The sequence below is a fragment of the Pelodiscus sinensis genome, chromosome 23 (assembly GCF_052426305.1).
Source record: "Pelodiscus sinensis isolate ZL-2025 chromosome 23, ASM5242630v1, whole genome shotgun sequence".
NCBI lineage: Eukaryota > Metazoa > Chordata > Testudines > Trionychidae > Pelodiscus > Pelodiscus sinensis.
Genome location: NC_143074.1, coordinates 10,044,199 through 10,059,903, shown reverse-complemented (window position 1 = coordinate 10,059,903; position 15,705 = coordinate 10,044,199). Strand labels below are relative to the sequence as shown.

Sequence of the window (15,705 nt, the reverse complement as noted above, 5' to 3'; positions counted from 1 at the left end):
AATGAGGCAGAGATATTTTGCTGGGGGTGGAAGCAGCGTGCAAAATCTCCCACTTATTCCAGCTCTCGGAGCAGAGAGCCCCAGGGAACAGCCAGCCATTTTGAGCAGCCTAGGGCTGTGGCAGGCAGGGAGCCTATCTCAGTGTCCTGCAGGGCTATTGTGCCTCCTGGCCACAGGCTGCCTGTAGCACCTCAGCCCCTCCCCCCCGCAACTCCCTTGCCCCATGTCACCACCCCCTCTTGCCCCAGGTCACCATCCAAATATTCTGCACCCGCCCTCCCTTTCTTCCCCCAGATTACAACTCCCTCTCAGATCCTGCAGCCCCTCCTACACCCTCCCCCAGGCAGTATCCTCTCCTCCATACCCTCTTCCAGGCCCAACATCCCAAGCCTCTATCCTAGATCATAACTTCCTCCTTCACTCAAACTGCCTTTCCCACCCCACACGGTCACCCCAGTCCCCTACCCCTTCTGCACTTAACCTCTGTCCCAGACCCTGCACCTTCTCCATAGAAAAGTGCTGTCCTTGATCACTTACCAAAAGGAGTGGCCCCTAATCAAAAATTACCACCTCCCTCTGGGATAGATAGTGCAGTGTAACCACCTAATTTCTTTCCCAACCTTTGATTCAGCTTGCAGAGATACTTTTATTTGCTAAGGCATCCATATCCATAGCCATATCTCTTCCATGCCATTCTTTTTAGGCGTCCATTGTGTCAGACTTTGGATTGACTCATTATGTCTCAGTCCTGTGAGATGCTAACCATCCTCAACTATTGAAATAATCAGTTAAGCACCTTCCAGGATTGAGTCCTTAACAAGTCAGGATAAAAGCTCCTTTTTTAATGTATCCACTTATGAATGTTGAGACTCTATAGTACTGTTCCTCCTGTCAGTATTGTCCATTTTCAGTCCCTGTGAAGATTCAATGGAGAGGCTGTTGAATTTCCTTGTTTTCACCTCAAGGAAGTAGACACGGCTAACAGACTCCCTCACAATAAATGAAATTATTACAGAGTCTTCACAGTACGTTGTCTTGTCTTGGCTTTTACAACCAAACGGCCAGTCTAAGGAAAACAGAACTGATCCATCTCTAGTCCTCCAGAAACTTTCATTATTTTATCAGTAATTTTCAGGCTTCGTTTTTTTCTTCATCTCCACCTGACAGTTTGCCATTGAGATCATAAGATTTATTCTTTAGATTCCCTGTTTCTAGAATAATTTGGCTTTATCTGTACTCTATATTTGTCCAGAGTACATACATAAAGGGACCTGGTTTTACTTCAAGATGCTCCAGAAAGAGAGGGGTAAACAATCTTAAATATTGGTGATCTTTTGAAGAATCTGGAAACAGGAGAACTCCAGTCCCCTATCAACTTATATGTACTCATCCTTATTCCAGTAAATATAGAATATATGATGTATAGAAGTACAGCCTCTCTCTGAGTTACGAACGAGTTATGGACCAAACACTTGGCCATAACTCAATCCATTTGTAACTCGGACCTCATTGAGATACACGCGACCGTGCTGTTCGTAAGTGCGGTTCGCGTTTGTAACTCGGGGAACGCCTTTATGACCGCTCCATGGGAGCTTTGGTCGTAAGTGCGAATGGTCATAAGTCGCAACTCGGGGAGCAGCTGTATAAAGGTTTTAGTGGCATGAATTTCTGTTGATACATTACTCACAAGTGGCTTAGCGCATGTAGGACATCCCCCCATGAACATCATTTTAAAGAGAACTTATTAGAATTTCTTTTTCCAGCTTTATTTTTTTTATTAGTAATCTTTTAAAATCCCTCCAACTTTAAATTCCATTTGGTGGTGTACAAATATTGGAGATAGGGAGAAAATAACATTTATTTGTAGAAGTTTTTAGAAAGCATTTCAGTCTGCTTGCAAATCAGTGTTATAGCCTGTGTTAAGGGACTCACCTTGGTAGATTGAAAGATACTAGCCATCGCAATAGTCACTTGTCTAGAACTGAAGATGGCAAGTATAATTTTAAATCCCTACTTGGGGAGAGAGCTGATTTCAGGTACTGAAAATTGGTATTTGGAAGCTGTTTAGAAGTGTAAAGTGGATTAGTGGGTGCAGATGACAAGGTCAAAAATACAAACTAAGTGTAGTTTATTTTATTCCCTTACTGTGGGAGAGAAGGAGTTTGTTCGAGTGCTTTTATGAGCTGAATGTCAAGTAAATATAAATGCTCACATATAATTATTTTATTTTCAGAAACAGAAACTTCTCGTAACATTAGTGACATGAACATTTTACATTCATTGAAAGAGCTAAATAAAGAGTTTTATTCCATGGATAACCAGGACATTGACTCAGCTACAACATATTCAAGTTCAAAGAGTCTGCTTTCTCTCAAACTGAGTGTGGCAAGTGCAGACGCATTTGATGACTACGAAATCATAGACGACGTTGAAGAATTAAGGCAAAGAATTAAAAATATGAAGTCTGAGCTTGAAAAGTACAAAATGTTCATATTTAATTTGCAGCCTGCTAATAATTTTTTGTCCAGTGATATTTTCAGTATAGTTTTGAATGATGCTGAATTGCCTATGGAAAGACATATTATAATGCAAAATGCTGATGGACAAGAGGCCAAAACATTTTCGACAGTACATCAGCAAGTGGATTATGAAATCCACATTAAAAACCTGAATTCACAGTCTGCAGAAACATCTGATGAACAAACATCACAAAAACTTAAGCAGTTATTATTAGAAAATGAGGCGGAACTTGAAAAAGAGCAAATTGCAAATATGCATCTTCTCGATGAAGTATATCATCTGCAAAACAAACTTAGAGAAACGTCACCATCCAAGTGAGTAATGCTAACACATTTTCAGCCCCTATGAGTAAGTGAAAGCACTGGTACTATCAGAGGTAATTCCAGGGATATTCATATTTACATACCTCCATAGTGCAGTGCAGAAGGTTAAAGTTTGTTAACATTAATGTAAAGTGACAGATTTTTACTTAGAAGTTGCCTTATAAATAGAAAAAATATTTCTACTGCTATAAGGACTGCTTCTAATGCATCCATATCATCCTCCCATGATGATTTTTATGCCAGATGCCCTTCTCCCTCCACAGTCCTATAAACAACTTCCTTACAGGATGCAGTCTCCTACTGGATTTCTTGAGTGAAGTTCTTGCAAGTTTCTCTGTGGGAGGGGATGTCGTAAAACAGATTGGCAGAGACAGACCTTGGTGATATTTCATCTTCCTCTGTGGCATGAGACACTAGTTGCTTGCTGGTTTAAACTAGATTGTTAGGTTGTCTGTTTGAAGTCTTCAAAACATGATTTGAGGATTTCAGTAACTCAGCCAGAAGTAATAGGTCTATTATAGCAGGGGGTGCATGAAATTCTGTGCAGGAGGTCAGACTAGATCAGGGCTACTCAACATGTGGTCCGTTTGTTTGCGTCCCATGGTGCAGTTTGGGTTTACGCAGGGCTCAGCACACGGCCTGAGGGTGGGATCCTTTGAACATGGCTTCCACTGGGAACATGCTCCACAACGGCGAGTCAGTATAATGGTCTTCTGTTGATATGTATGTTAGTAGTTAAATTCCTGGACTGTTATTGCTCATTAAAAATGCTGTCATGTGCGTGGAAATTGGGTAAATATTGCATTTTATTAATATCAGAAGAACTGACTTAAATGGGGACTGCATGTTGTGTAGTCTTGCCTTAATCTTTGTATTCTTGCCCGTCAGCGTGAAAGAAGCTATTTGCATATACTTGCATGTATATATTTCAATGTATATTCAACCACACTTGAGTTGCGGCCCTCGGCATGTGCTGTGAGTATCATTGTGGCCCCCAGGGCTTCCAAAGTAGCCCTGGACTAGATGATCACAACGGTTCCTTCTGAACTTAAAATCTATGAGTTTGAGCCACAATCAGTGCTCCTGGGATTTTGCAGCACTCACTTTCTAATTTTTATGGCAAGATTAAAGAAATTCTTCATCAGATCTGAAATAGTCTAAAACACTTGTATGGGCAGTTCGCTGCCAAATTCCTTGGGACCTTATGTTCTTTTTTGAGGAGTATCTCTGTGGGTGCTCCACCTTGAGTGTCTGAGCACCTCTGTTCTTCTAATCGGAGAATATAGGTAACAGTGCCTTCAATTGACTGCATATGTGGGGCAGCTGGCACGCACCATATGTGCCACTACTCTGTATTTGCAGCCAACTATTCCTTCAGTTTCTTCTGTCACCATTGGCCTTGGTCAGAACCCAGCAATTTCCCTCAAGCATTAGCTAGTTGTTAGTCCATTAGACAGTTTTTTGATAGTTTATTGTTAGTTTATAGTTAATAGTTGATAGTTTAATTAATGTAGTCTGTTTAAAGAAGAAGTTAGAGATAGTTAACTAGCCTTTTTTCTCTAAGGTTCTGCCTTGCAGAAATAGTGTATTGGACGTGCTTGGTTTGCCTGGCTTCAAAAGGCTTATAACCTGCAGGCCGTCCATTCCTTTATCTGGCAGACACTCCTACTGTGTCCGATGTTTGTGAGAGGAGAAATGTACCACTCGGTGCACTCACTGCAAGAAACTCACTTCCAGGATCAGGAAAGTGAAATAGTTACAGCTAAAGATGATGCTTCTCTGATGGAGAAGACTGTCCACCCAGCTTAGGACCCAGAGCATTATCACTCCGTCCAGATAACCCTCCCTTGTGGCAGTCTCTGAGAGAACAGTTCTTGTAAGGTTAAGCTCCAAGGACCCTGAGACGACTGAGGCGTCCAAGAAAATATGCCATTTCCCTTCTCGGGCTGATTCCCACATGAGGAAAAGCTGTCTTCAGAAAAAATCAACTCTTGCACCGACTGCACCCAAGGCACCGGAAGGGGAGGCACCAATGAAGTCCGGCACCAATAAGGGCCAAGACTCAATGGATAGGACATGGACTTCCTCCAAGGCATTGGCCCAGACAAAGCAGAAGTCTTCCATGTCAGTACTCACCAAGACACCATTGGCACCAATGAGAAAAGAAAAAGAAGACGACAGAAAACAATGACAATAATAAACTAAATAAGCAGGGGCAAAAGCCATGCAACGGAAACATGCCCCTACGACCCTTGCAGTCAGCACAAAGCTGGGTTGCTCCAGCTTTAAAAAATGCCAGTCATGTCAAGGGCCAATGGCAGTCTTGGACAAACATGCATATTATAGCCAGTGGTTGGGGGAAGCTCATCTACCTCAGAAATGCGAACTGTGCTGCGGTCTCACAGTGAGAGCCAGGAAGGATATTATTTGAAAAGGCAATGCAGCCAGAGTGCTCTCGAGAGTCTCTACCGGCAGAACAGGCTCCCAGAAAGAGAGCCGCTTCATCGTTTCCCCACGAGCAGGCTAAGAAGGGGCCATCTCCCTCTAAATCCCTGCCCCCAACTCCCATCTGCTAGAGTGGCCGGAGGGGCCAAGAGGAACACCTGGGGAATCGGGCTCAAACTAGCATCGCAACCACCACATCATGCTTAGCCCAGGTGGTGGAAAGAGCATCATCGGCACTGGAGAGCTCTCGCTGGTGCACCCGGATGCTGGTGCCGGCATTGAGATACGCAGCACCGAGATCTGTGACACCAGTGATCAAGCAGTCATGTCATTAGGGACTGTAGTCAAGTGCGAGCCCCCAAGATCCTGACTCGATGCTGCCTTCCATGGAGGCACTGGCACCAGCACATGGCAGCCAGGCAGACAAAAGTGGCAGGCAGGGGTGTCTCACCTCTTTCCTCCAGAGAGGCTTCCCCGCTATCTTTCTCATTAGGTATTTTCCCCATGCCGTGTGAGGTCTCCTGTACTCTCTGAGCATGCTGCCTTTAACTAAGACAATCAGCACAGTGTTTTCTAATCACAGCGCTAGTCCCCCACTGCCTCTCATGGTCTCTCGTGCTAATAATAAAGATGACAGTACACTCCTTGGTACTCCAGAGTGGCCGTACCCACAACCCCACTACCCTCTGTGCTGGTCACCACGGGACTGCTGGCATCCATGGAAAAGACATTCTACCGCACAGTCTACCCCGAAGAGGAGACTCCCTCCACTCTTGCTCTCTCACACTATCAACCACTATGGACTCTGAAGAGGAGGAGGATTAATTCCCTAATGAACATATCGAGTTACGGGACTTAGATGAAGGGGACTGGTTTGCAGTCCTCAAACTTCAGTATGCATATTTCCATATCGCCATACACCCATCACACAGACAATATCTCTGATCTACTGCGGGTGATGACCACTACCATTTCAGAGTCCTGCCTTTTGGGCTGTCTTCCACCCCCTGGTTTTCTCAAAGGTCCTGGCAAGGCATCGTGATCGTGTAATACTTAGACCACTGTCTTATAAAAGGCCAATCCCAGGTAGTGACTACCATCATGGTCTCCAAGACCAGGCAGCTCTTCAGTCATCTGGGCTTCCTAATAAATGAGCAGAAGCCAACCCTGAAGCCTGCACAGGGCATAGAGTTCATTGGGGTCCAGCTCAATTCATTGACTCCCACTTCACTGATTTACAGCCCTATGTCATCTTGTCAACATATTGACGGCTACTCCTACCACTGCAGCACTTACCTGCCTCCAGGTAATAGGCCACATAGCTGCCACTACTTCATGTAGCATGCGTGCCTCCATTTCAGAGCCCTACAACACTTGTTAGCGTCAGTTTACAAGCCCGGAAGTCACCCCTTGCACAAACAATCACAGCCCCCAAGAAGGTGCTAAACTACTTTGTATGGTGGACAGTACCCTGCAACCTCCTAGCAGGAGTACCTTTATACCAGCCTGAACAATCCATGCAGATTACCACCGATGCTTCTCTCATGGGCTGGGGAGCACACCTGCTTCAACACACAGTCCAGGACAGATGGTCACCACATGAGTAGTCATTACACATCAACCTCCTTGATCTCAGGGCTCTAAGAAATCTGTTGTCAGATGATATTGGGGAATCCCAACCATATATCTTTTTGTGACTCCCAACAATACCAAGTGCCTCTGATTTCTTTTCAAGAGCTGGACTAGGCAGGGGATTCTCATCTATTGGAATGAGCCGCTATATTACGCCTTCCTGCCAGTTCCATTCATCCTCAGAGTTTTACACAAGAGCTCTGGGTCATAATGATAGTCCCCTCCTGGGCCAGACAAACCTGGTTTCCATGCCTCTGCGTGATGTCCACAGCCACACTGTCTCATCTTCCATCCCATCTCAGTAAGGGGGCAAACTGCTCCCCCCCAACCACACATACTCCAGCTACATATGTGGCTCCTGTGTGGTTCCACGGTACAGAATTTCTATGCTCAGAACAAGTAAAATCAGTCCTTCTGCAAAGCAGAAGGCCATCAACTAGGACTACCTACCTGTAAAAATGGAAAAGATTCTCTGCCTGGTGTCATCAGACTCATACTTACCCTCATAGCACCCCACTCCATCAGATCCTCGATTATCTGTAGCATCTTAAAACTGGTGGCCTATCAATCTCCGCCATGAAGGTATACCTTGCAGCAATATTAGCTCTTCATGAATGGATAGAGGGCTCATCCATCTTTGCACACCCCATTACAAGATTTCTGAAGGGCCTCCACAACCTTTACCCTCTGATAGGGTGCCAGCCCCTACTTGAGATCTGAACTTGGTCTTGGACTGTCTCATGAGGCCTCCCTTTGAACCTTTGGCCACTTGTCCACTCCCATTCCTATTAATGAGGGCACTATTCCTGACAGCCATCAGCTTTGCAATGTGGATTAGTGAGATGGGGCCCATATACAATCTTCACCAAAGGCAAAGTAACCTTAAGAGCACATCAAACATTTCTACCCAAGGTTTGTACAGCCTTCCTATATCAATAAGCCAGTAGTACTACCAGCATTTTTTCCTAAGCCTCACGCATCCTCCAGGGCTTCACACACTTGACTTCCGACAAGTTCTAGCCTTTTATTTAGATAGACCGCGACCATTCCAATTGTCTCCGCATATGTTCTATCCATCACACCACTTTCAAAAGGCACACTGATTTCAGTGCAACGCGTTTCCAAATGGGTTTCATCCTGCATACTACACACCCCAAGGCACTCCTCCCACAGGCTCAACAAGCAGCCTCTTCAATGGCAACCCTCTAGTGGTTACCACCACCAATTCCTCCCAACTGGCCGTACTGGGACACCTGGGCTGCATGGCGGGCACAGCAATTACAACAGCTGTCACAACCTTCACCAGCACCCAGGTCTTGGGTCCTAACTGCCCAGTAACCTAACCAGTCCCTAATGGAGGAGGAAGGGGACGCCGATGTAACTGGGGAGGAAAAAACACCTGACTCTCTCCCACCAATACATTTGTCATCCTCCTCACCAGATGACACTATCATGCCCCCATCTCCGTAGGATGATTTTAAATTCTTCCAGGAGCTGTTTAGAAGGGTGGCAGACTCCTTGGAGAACCCTCTCTCATGCATGCTGGAGAATCAGCATAAGCTGATGGACATACTTCATGCCTCTCGACATGCCGGACTTGCCCTTCCAGTGGATGATGTCCTAATGGACCCGGCAAGAACCATTTGGCAAACCCCAGCCATAGTACCTTCAACATGCAAGAGATAGGACAAAAAGTATTATGTAGCCCCCCCCAGGGAGAAGACTTTTTATTCTCACACCCCACCCCCAATTCCTTTGTGGTGGAGGCAAAAAATCAGAGTGGCAGGCAACAGACAACCCACACTATACCATATGACAGGGACTGAAGGAGGTTTAACCTATTCAACAGAAAGGCCTACTCCTCAGCCACACTACAACTATGTATTTCCAGCCAAGCCACACTTTTGGCGAACATCTTTGACCAGAAGATGACTTTTATTGAGTTCCTACCAGACAATAAGAGAGTAGTTCAGAGCTAACATCTGTGAGGGTGCTCTAATCTCCCCCACAGTTCTACAGGCCTCATTGGACTCAGCCAACACAATGGCTCGGTCTATCTCATCTGCAGTGGCCATGAGACAAGCCTCCTGGCTGTAACTTTCCAGGTTTCCCAGGGAAGTTCAGTCTGCAATTGAGGATCTGCCTTTTGAAAGGTCCATACTCTTCTCCAAGTACACAGATGCCTCACTTCATACCCAGAAAGACGCATGCTTCATGTTCACAGCCCTTTGCATACACATTCCTGCCACAAAGAGAAAACGAGGAAGATCATTTACACAAAGATACAGACCAATGCCTTTTAACCAGCAACTTTAGGCACTTTGACAGCAAGTGCCGATAACACCAGAATAGGCACAGGCAACCAGCAGCTTAAGAATCTGCCCCACAACCACCTTCTTCACACCTGGCTTTTTAAAGTGTTGGTCAAAGGCTTGAGAGCCCTGATATCTCCAAGTCAGCAATTGACCTTATCCAAACCATTTGAAAAGAGACTAGCCTCATTTTATCTAGCATGGTACAACATCACCATGGAAAAATATAGTGCAAACTAGTTATTGTATCACTTTTCCAGTTACTCTTCCACCTATGCACCCCCCATCCCTCTTCAGAGATCTCTCTTATGAAGCTGTTCTCATGGAGGAACTGGACCACCTCCTGCAGTTAGGAGCCATAGAGCATGTAACCCAAGAACATAGGGGCAAGGTGCTTTACTCCCGCTATTTTCTTACAACCAAGAAAACAGGTGGGTGGAGAGCCATACTAGGCCTCTGCAACCTCAGCCAGTTCATTTGCACTGAACGGTTTGAAATGGTGACCCTATCTACCATAATTCCTGCCTTACAGAAGGGAGGCTGGCTGCCTACCCTTGACCTACAGGACACACATTTTCATATTTCCATACATCTGGCACACAGGTGCATTCTCCAATTTGCCATTTAAGACAGGGGTGTGGAACCTTTTTTGGGTCGGGGGCCGCCGATCCTCAGAAAAATCAGTTGGGGGCCACACACAGGTGAGAAACAAACAAAACCCCAACCCCCCCTCCCTGAGACGGTCCCTTGACGGAGGAGGAGACATTCCTCCCGCACACCAGAGCTTTGTGGGGGCCCAGGCTAGTAGATTTAGTATGTTCCAGCTCTGCAGAGGGGATGGCAGGGGCTGGATCCAGGCAAGCCAGATGCGATTGTCTACTAACAGGTCTAACAGCTTTCAAGATGGAATGGGCAGTCATTACCACCAGAGGCCTGTTTGATATCCTGGGCCTACAGATAAATCTCCAGAAATGCATGCTCATCCCCACTCAGTGTTTGGAATTCGTAGACTGCTTAACAGCAACAATGTCACTGCCAATACAGAGATTCTCAGCAATTATGGATCTCATCTCATTACCATAGATCAGTCCACATATCACAGCAAAACACTACCTTCAACTCCTAGGTCACATGGTTGTGGCCACCTTTTCAGATACCACATGCACACCTCTGCATGAAACTGGTACAGGTCTTGCATGTTATTCAAACCACATGTGAACCACATAAACAAGTAGCTCTCCATGCCCTCCAAAATAAAGAACTCTCTTTCCTGGTGGATGATCCATGACCATATCTACAAGGGAGTGCCCTTCCAACCAGCACAGCCTTCTGTATCAGTCACCACAGACAAATTGTTGATAGGGTGGGGAGCCCACTTAGACCAGCACATTATCCAAGCACCGTGATCACGAGGAATCCAAACAACACATCAACCTGTTGGAACTCAGAGCAGTCTGCAATGCCTGCCTGCACTTCCTTCCTTTAATCCCGTGGTCACCAACAGGTCGATCGTTATCGACTGGTGGATCGCGAGACCTCGACCAGTCGATCGCGAGGTGTCCTGTCCGCCCAGCCCCCATTTCCCCCCCCCCCCGAGAAGCCCCACTACTTACCTCAAGTGAAAATGGAGGTAGTGTCGGAGGAAGTACAAGAATTTAGTCAATAAGGGTATGTCTACACTACTAGTTCGAACTAGCGGGGTAATGTAGGCATACCACACTTGCAAATGAAGCCCGGGATTTGAATTTCCTGGGCTTCATTTGCATAAGCGGGGAGCCGCCATTTTTAAAACCCCGCTGGTTCGAACCCCGTGCAGCGCGACTACACGGGGCACGAACTAGGTAATTTGAACTAGGAAATTCGTTTTAGTTTGTTTTTAAATGTTAGTTGTGGTCAAAACATTCTTTTCAGAGATAATTTCATTTTCTCAGGTATGATTCACTGTTACATTCCCAAGCTCGAGAGCTCTCCTTTCAACGTCGGCAAATTAAAGAGATACACAGCATCTGTGTCACCTATCATCAGCATCTGACCAGCCTTATTAAAGCTTTTGAGGAACTGCTTCAAGCCAGTGATGTTGATTATTATGTTGCTGAGGGCTTCCGTGAACAGCTGAATCAAAGTGTGCAACTTTTTGAGAAGCTGGAAAAAAAATTTCTGTATGGTATGTAGTTATATTTTCCCAGCTTGTAATCTAAACTAAATAGGCACATGTGTGAAAAAGATGCTACATCTAGAGTGCGTCATGCTATTATAACAAAAAATTGAGTGTACTTGCATTGCAAATAAGATTATTTTGTAGTGCATCAACATAAAAATGTCTTCTCCCTCCCTCCTTCCAATGAACAGGTGGTATCCTATACTATGAAAAATCACTGACAACTGAGACAACACAATGGTATTGCACTGAACCACACATTAAAATAAAAAGATGCATGTAGGATTATAAAGAACATTCGGATTACTGAGAGTTGACTGTAAAGCATTAGCATGGAGGATTAGCACTGTGAACAAGTAGGGGATTGAAAGGACTAAGGTGACATCACCAAGGGTATATCTAGACTACGTGACTCTGTCATTGGAGCCATGTAAACTAGTTTACCCGACATAGTCAATGAAGCAGGGATTTAAATAATCCACACTTCATTAAAATAAAAATGGCTGCTGCACTGTGCCGACAATCAGCTGATCCAGCATAGCGCGGCAGTCTAGACGCAGATCGGTCGACAAGAGAAGCCTTTGTTGACCGCTCCCTTGTGCTTCATGAAACGAGGTTTACAGGAGCAGTCGACAAAGGCTTCCTTTGTCGACCAATCCGCGTATAGACTGCTGCACTGTGCCTGATCAGCTGATTGTCAGCACAGCGCAGCGGCCATTTTTATTTTAATGAAGCGAGGTTTATTTAAATCCTCACTTCATTGACTATGTCGGGTAAACTAGTTTACATGGCTCCATCGACAGAGTCATGTAGTCTAGACATCCCCCAGGAGGGAGGAAAAGGAGAAGAGGGGTTGAGAAGAGGGGTGGGCATGAGGAAGGCAGGGGATGAGCAAGTCATGTGTGAGGGCACAGAGGGGCGTGAGGAAAACAGGGGCAAAGGGTGGTGAGGGGGTGGGCACCAGGGAGAAAGGGGCAAGGAGGACAGGCACAGTGAAGGATGGGGGAGGTGCAGGGGTTACGGAAGGTTCAGGTGCCAGGAGATTGTGGGGATGAAGAAAAAGGGCAGACACATGGAGGGAAGAGAGAGGCACCAGAGGAGAGAGGCAGGCCAAGTGGGTAGAGGGAGATGCTAGGAGAGGGGATGAGGAGGGGTAGCTACAGATGATCAGAGTGGGGCTTAAAGAGGAGTGGACAAGGGGAAGAGAAGGGCTGGTGCAGGGGAGAGGAGCAAGTCCCCAAAGGGCTGAGGGGAGTGAAAAGGGCAGGAACCAGGACAGCAGAGGAGGGTGAGGGGTGGGGGGCAGCAGGCACCAGGGGAGCAGATGGGGTGAGAGAAGGGTAGGAGACATGGCAGCAGAGGGAGAAGGGAGAGGTTTGTAAGATATTTATTAACTACTTGGATGCCACAGTGGCACATGAACTCAACACTGGTGTACAAGACAAAATTCACTCTGCTTATGGGAGGAAAATCTTAGAGGGAACACTTCCCCCAACCTCTCCCCCCAAGTTAATGCAATGCAAATTGGGTTAATGCAGTTGCATGGGGGGTTTTATGGGGGCAAAATCCAGCCCTATTGATAGAAGGATGGTAGGAGAAATTCTTAGAGGGGTCATGTGTCCTCCTTGTCCCCAGGAGTACTACTTCCAGGGGTGGGACTTCTTGTGGCAGTGGGTGTGGCTAACGGGGGTCAGGGGACATGGCTAAAATATGGTCATCATAACTATAGCAGATGCAATAGGTCCTTGACCCAGGACCCTAAAGCTATGAAATGCTGGTAGGAATGGTAGCTGGTCACCTCACCTAGCATTCTTTTGAGCATCAGGCAGAGATATTGCTCTGCTGCTCTGGTAGCATGGGATAAAATCATGCTTTATTACCCTCTCTTCCACACATTCATCCATGACACCTTCATAGAATTTTGCATTAACACATTAATTGTGCATCCTCTGACTCATGAGAGTAGACCCTATACCCTGTTTCTTACTTAGGCTGTATATATTTGCGCTTTCCAGTTTATTGTTCAATTAGCACTTAAATTATTCAAATACACTAATGCAGAGGAAAAGATGAGATAACCAGTATAATTTTGAGTACACTTTTCTTCCTTTAAAAAAATATTTTTATTGTGCAGGAGAATCATTGGATGCAGAAGTTGCCAAACTCTATACATTAGCACAAAGGTAAGTGTACCTTTGAAGACTAGTATTAAACTTCTTGTTTTCTGTTAAAATGATAGAGCCTACATGTTTTATAGCACAGCTTCAACTCTAATGCACATTGAGATGACCATTTGCTTCTATATCATTTGTTGCATTAATACATATTTTGTTAACAAAATAGTCATAGAAAACAACCCCATCCGTCTCACGCCGCTTCTCAGCAAAGGTTTATTAGCAGAGGCACTAAAGTGGGGTGTCAAGTTTCTAAGACTGTTATTAGCATACATAAAATTAGAATAACATAACAGATTAGCATATATATTTAGCTGAGAGAAAAGGGTTGGCAAGAGGTGTCTTTAAGCTGCCTTACTCTTCTCCTCACCCTTGGACTGAACTGTTGGTATTAGCTAAGGATCTCGTTGCCTCTGGATGTTGTAAAGACCAAAAGTATAAACGCGTTTAAAAATAATTAAATAAGTTCATGAAGTTTGGGCCCATCAGTGGCTATTAGACAAGATGATCAGGGATGCAACTCCATGCTCTGAATGTCCATGAACCTTTGACTGCCGGAAACGGGAAGTAGACCACTGGGGATGTGTCACTTGATTAATTGTCCAATATTTTCTCTGAAGCTTCTCAGACCTGATGATGTCAGAAGACAGGAGATGGGTGCTAGATGAGTTGTTGGTTTGACTCAGTATGATCGGTCTTTTATTGTTACCATCAAACTGTTTTGCTTGCCAACTTTATTCTCAAATACCCTTTCATGGTGGTGTGGGGGAAAAGTGCTGTGACATGAACTAAACTGGTTTTATTCCAGCCCAGGATTATTTTATGCTGGAACAATCTTGTCTTTGCCCCAAAAGGCTTTTAAAATAGATTGGTTTTGGAAAATGGATGTTAGGGGTAATTGAAATCCACCGATGATAAAACTCCTGCTGACTTCAGAAGGGCCTGGATTTCACCCTAGAACTTTATCTCTGCTATGTGGTGATATAGCATTGTGAATCTTTAAAAATCTGCTGCTATGAATGGTCTCTTGTGAATTTGACACCAATCTCTCTTTATTCATTGTGCTTCTGAAACAATAATTATCACTGTACATTTTAAAATATTTTTCTTGACACACAAGGGATAATGAGAAGACCACCACAGTGTACCAGCAACTTACGGATGAATTACCTGTACCATCTGATTTTCATAGCATGTCTGACTTTGAAATGTCAGAAAAATCATCTGTTAGATCACCTACACATAAACAAGACCTAGTGGAGGAAGAACATGACAAACTAGCATTTGTGCCAAACAAGTTTCCCCCAGGTAATTTTTTTCCCACTGAAGATTCACTGTATACTGGGGAAAATTAGATAAATAAAAAAATCATAAGGGAACTAATTAAGAAATAATGTGGAATATATATCTGTTTAATCTTTCCAGTATGTTGCATAATCATTGTAATTTCAGTAATCATGTGTACCAAGGTGACTATGATGGAAGCTATCTTCCCTTTGAAACAAAATCAGCTATGATAGTTCGTACCTTTGTTGTTTTGGACTGTCATCCTGTACAGTACTCTAGACAGACCTTAAATAGACAAGTCATGAGGCAATACAGACATTATTAAATAAAAAAGACAGATTTTCTAATTTTATAAAACCCAGTCTTGTGTTTCCTTGAAAACTGTATGTCCTGAATAATTAATAAGTGGTGTCATGTTTGACCTGGATAGTTTCAGTAAGTGCAACCAATGGTTTAAATAGTTTGCAGTAAACAGAGATGAAAGTTTAACAGCTGAGAGAGTATACAGTGTTCAGGGAAAAATTATTTCAAATTAAGCAGTAGGTGACATGGATAAACTGAAAATAAGTTCCTGACTATTGCTGAAATATTAAGAGAAGAGGAAGAGGAATTGCCGAATGGTAAAGCAAAAAGGAAAAGGTATTGTACTGAAACTAGATAGTTCAGACTTATTTTTTAAGGTATGTAATCTGTTGTATAAAGTGTAAGTGAAAGACTTATTTTACATATGAGTTACTCTAGTGCTCATCCTGTTATATGGGAAATCATACACAGTTGGTGTATTAAGTCTAGAAATGAAGTTGTATTGTAAATTTTAAATTGGTTACCAAATAAATAGAACAGTTTAACCAGAA

At 44.3% G+C, this 15,705-nt stretch overlaps 1 protein-coding gene across 5 annotated transcripts in view; it reads left to right on the top strand.

Annotated features, from left to right (window-relative positions):
- Positions 1 to 15,705, top strand: part of CDK5RAP2 (CDK5 regulatory subunit associated protein 2) — a 176,797-nt gene that overhangs the window by 123,237 nt on the left and 37,855 nt on the right. For all 5 annotated transcript variants that reach the window (XM_089772988.1, XM_089772987.1, XM_006129080.5 and 2 more), the window contains 4 exons: positions 2,234 to 2,834; positions 11,164 to 11,396; positions 13,525 to 13,573; positions 14,685 to 14,872. In XM_089772988.1, coding sequence (XP_089629114.1) covers positions 2,234 to 2,834; positions 11,164 to 11,396; positions 13,525 to 13,573; positions 14,685 to 14,872 — 1,071 coding nt within the window. The remainder of the gene's footprint in view (positions 1 to 2,233; positions 2,835 to 11,163; positions 11,397 to 13,524; positions 13,574 to 14,684; positions 14,873 to 15,705) is intronic.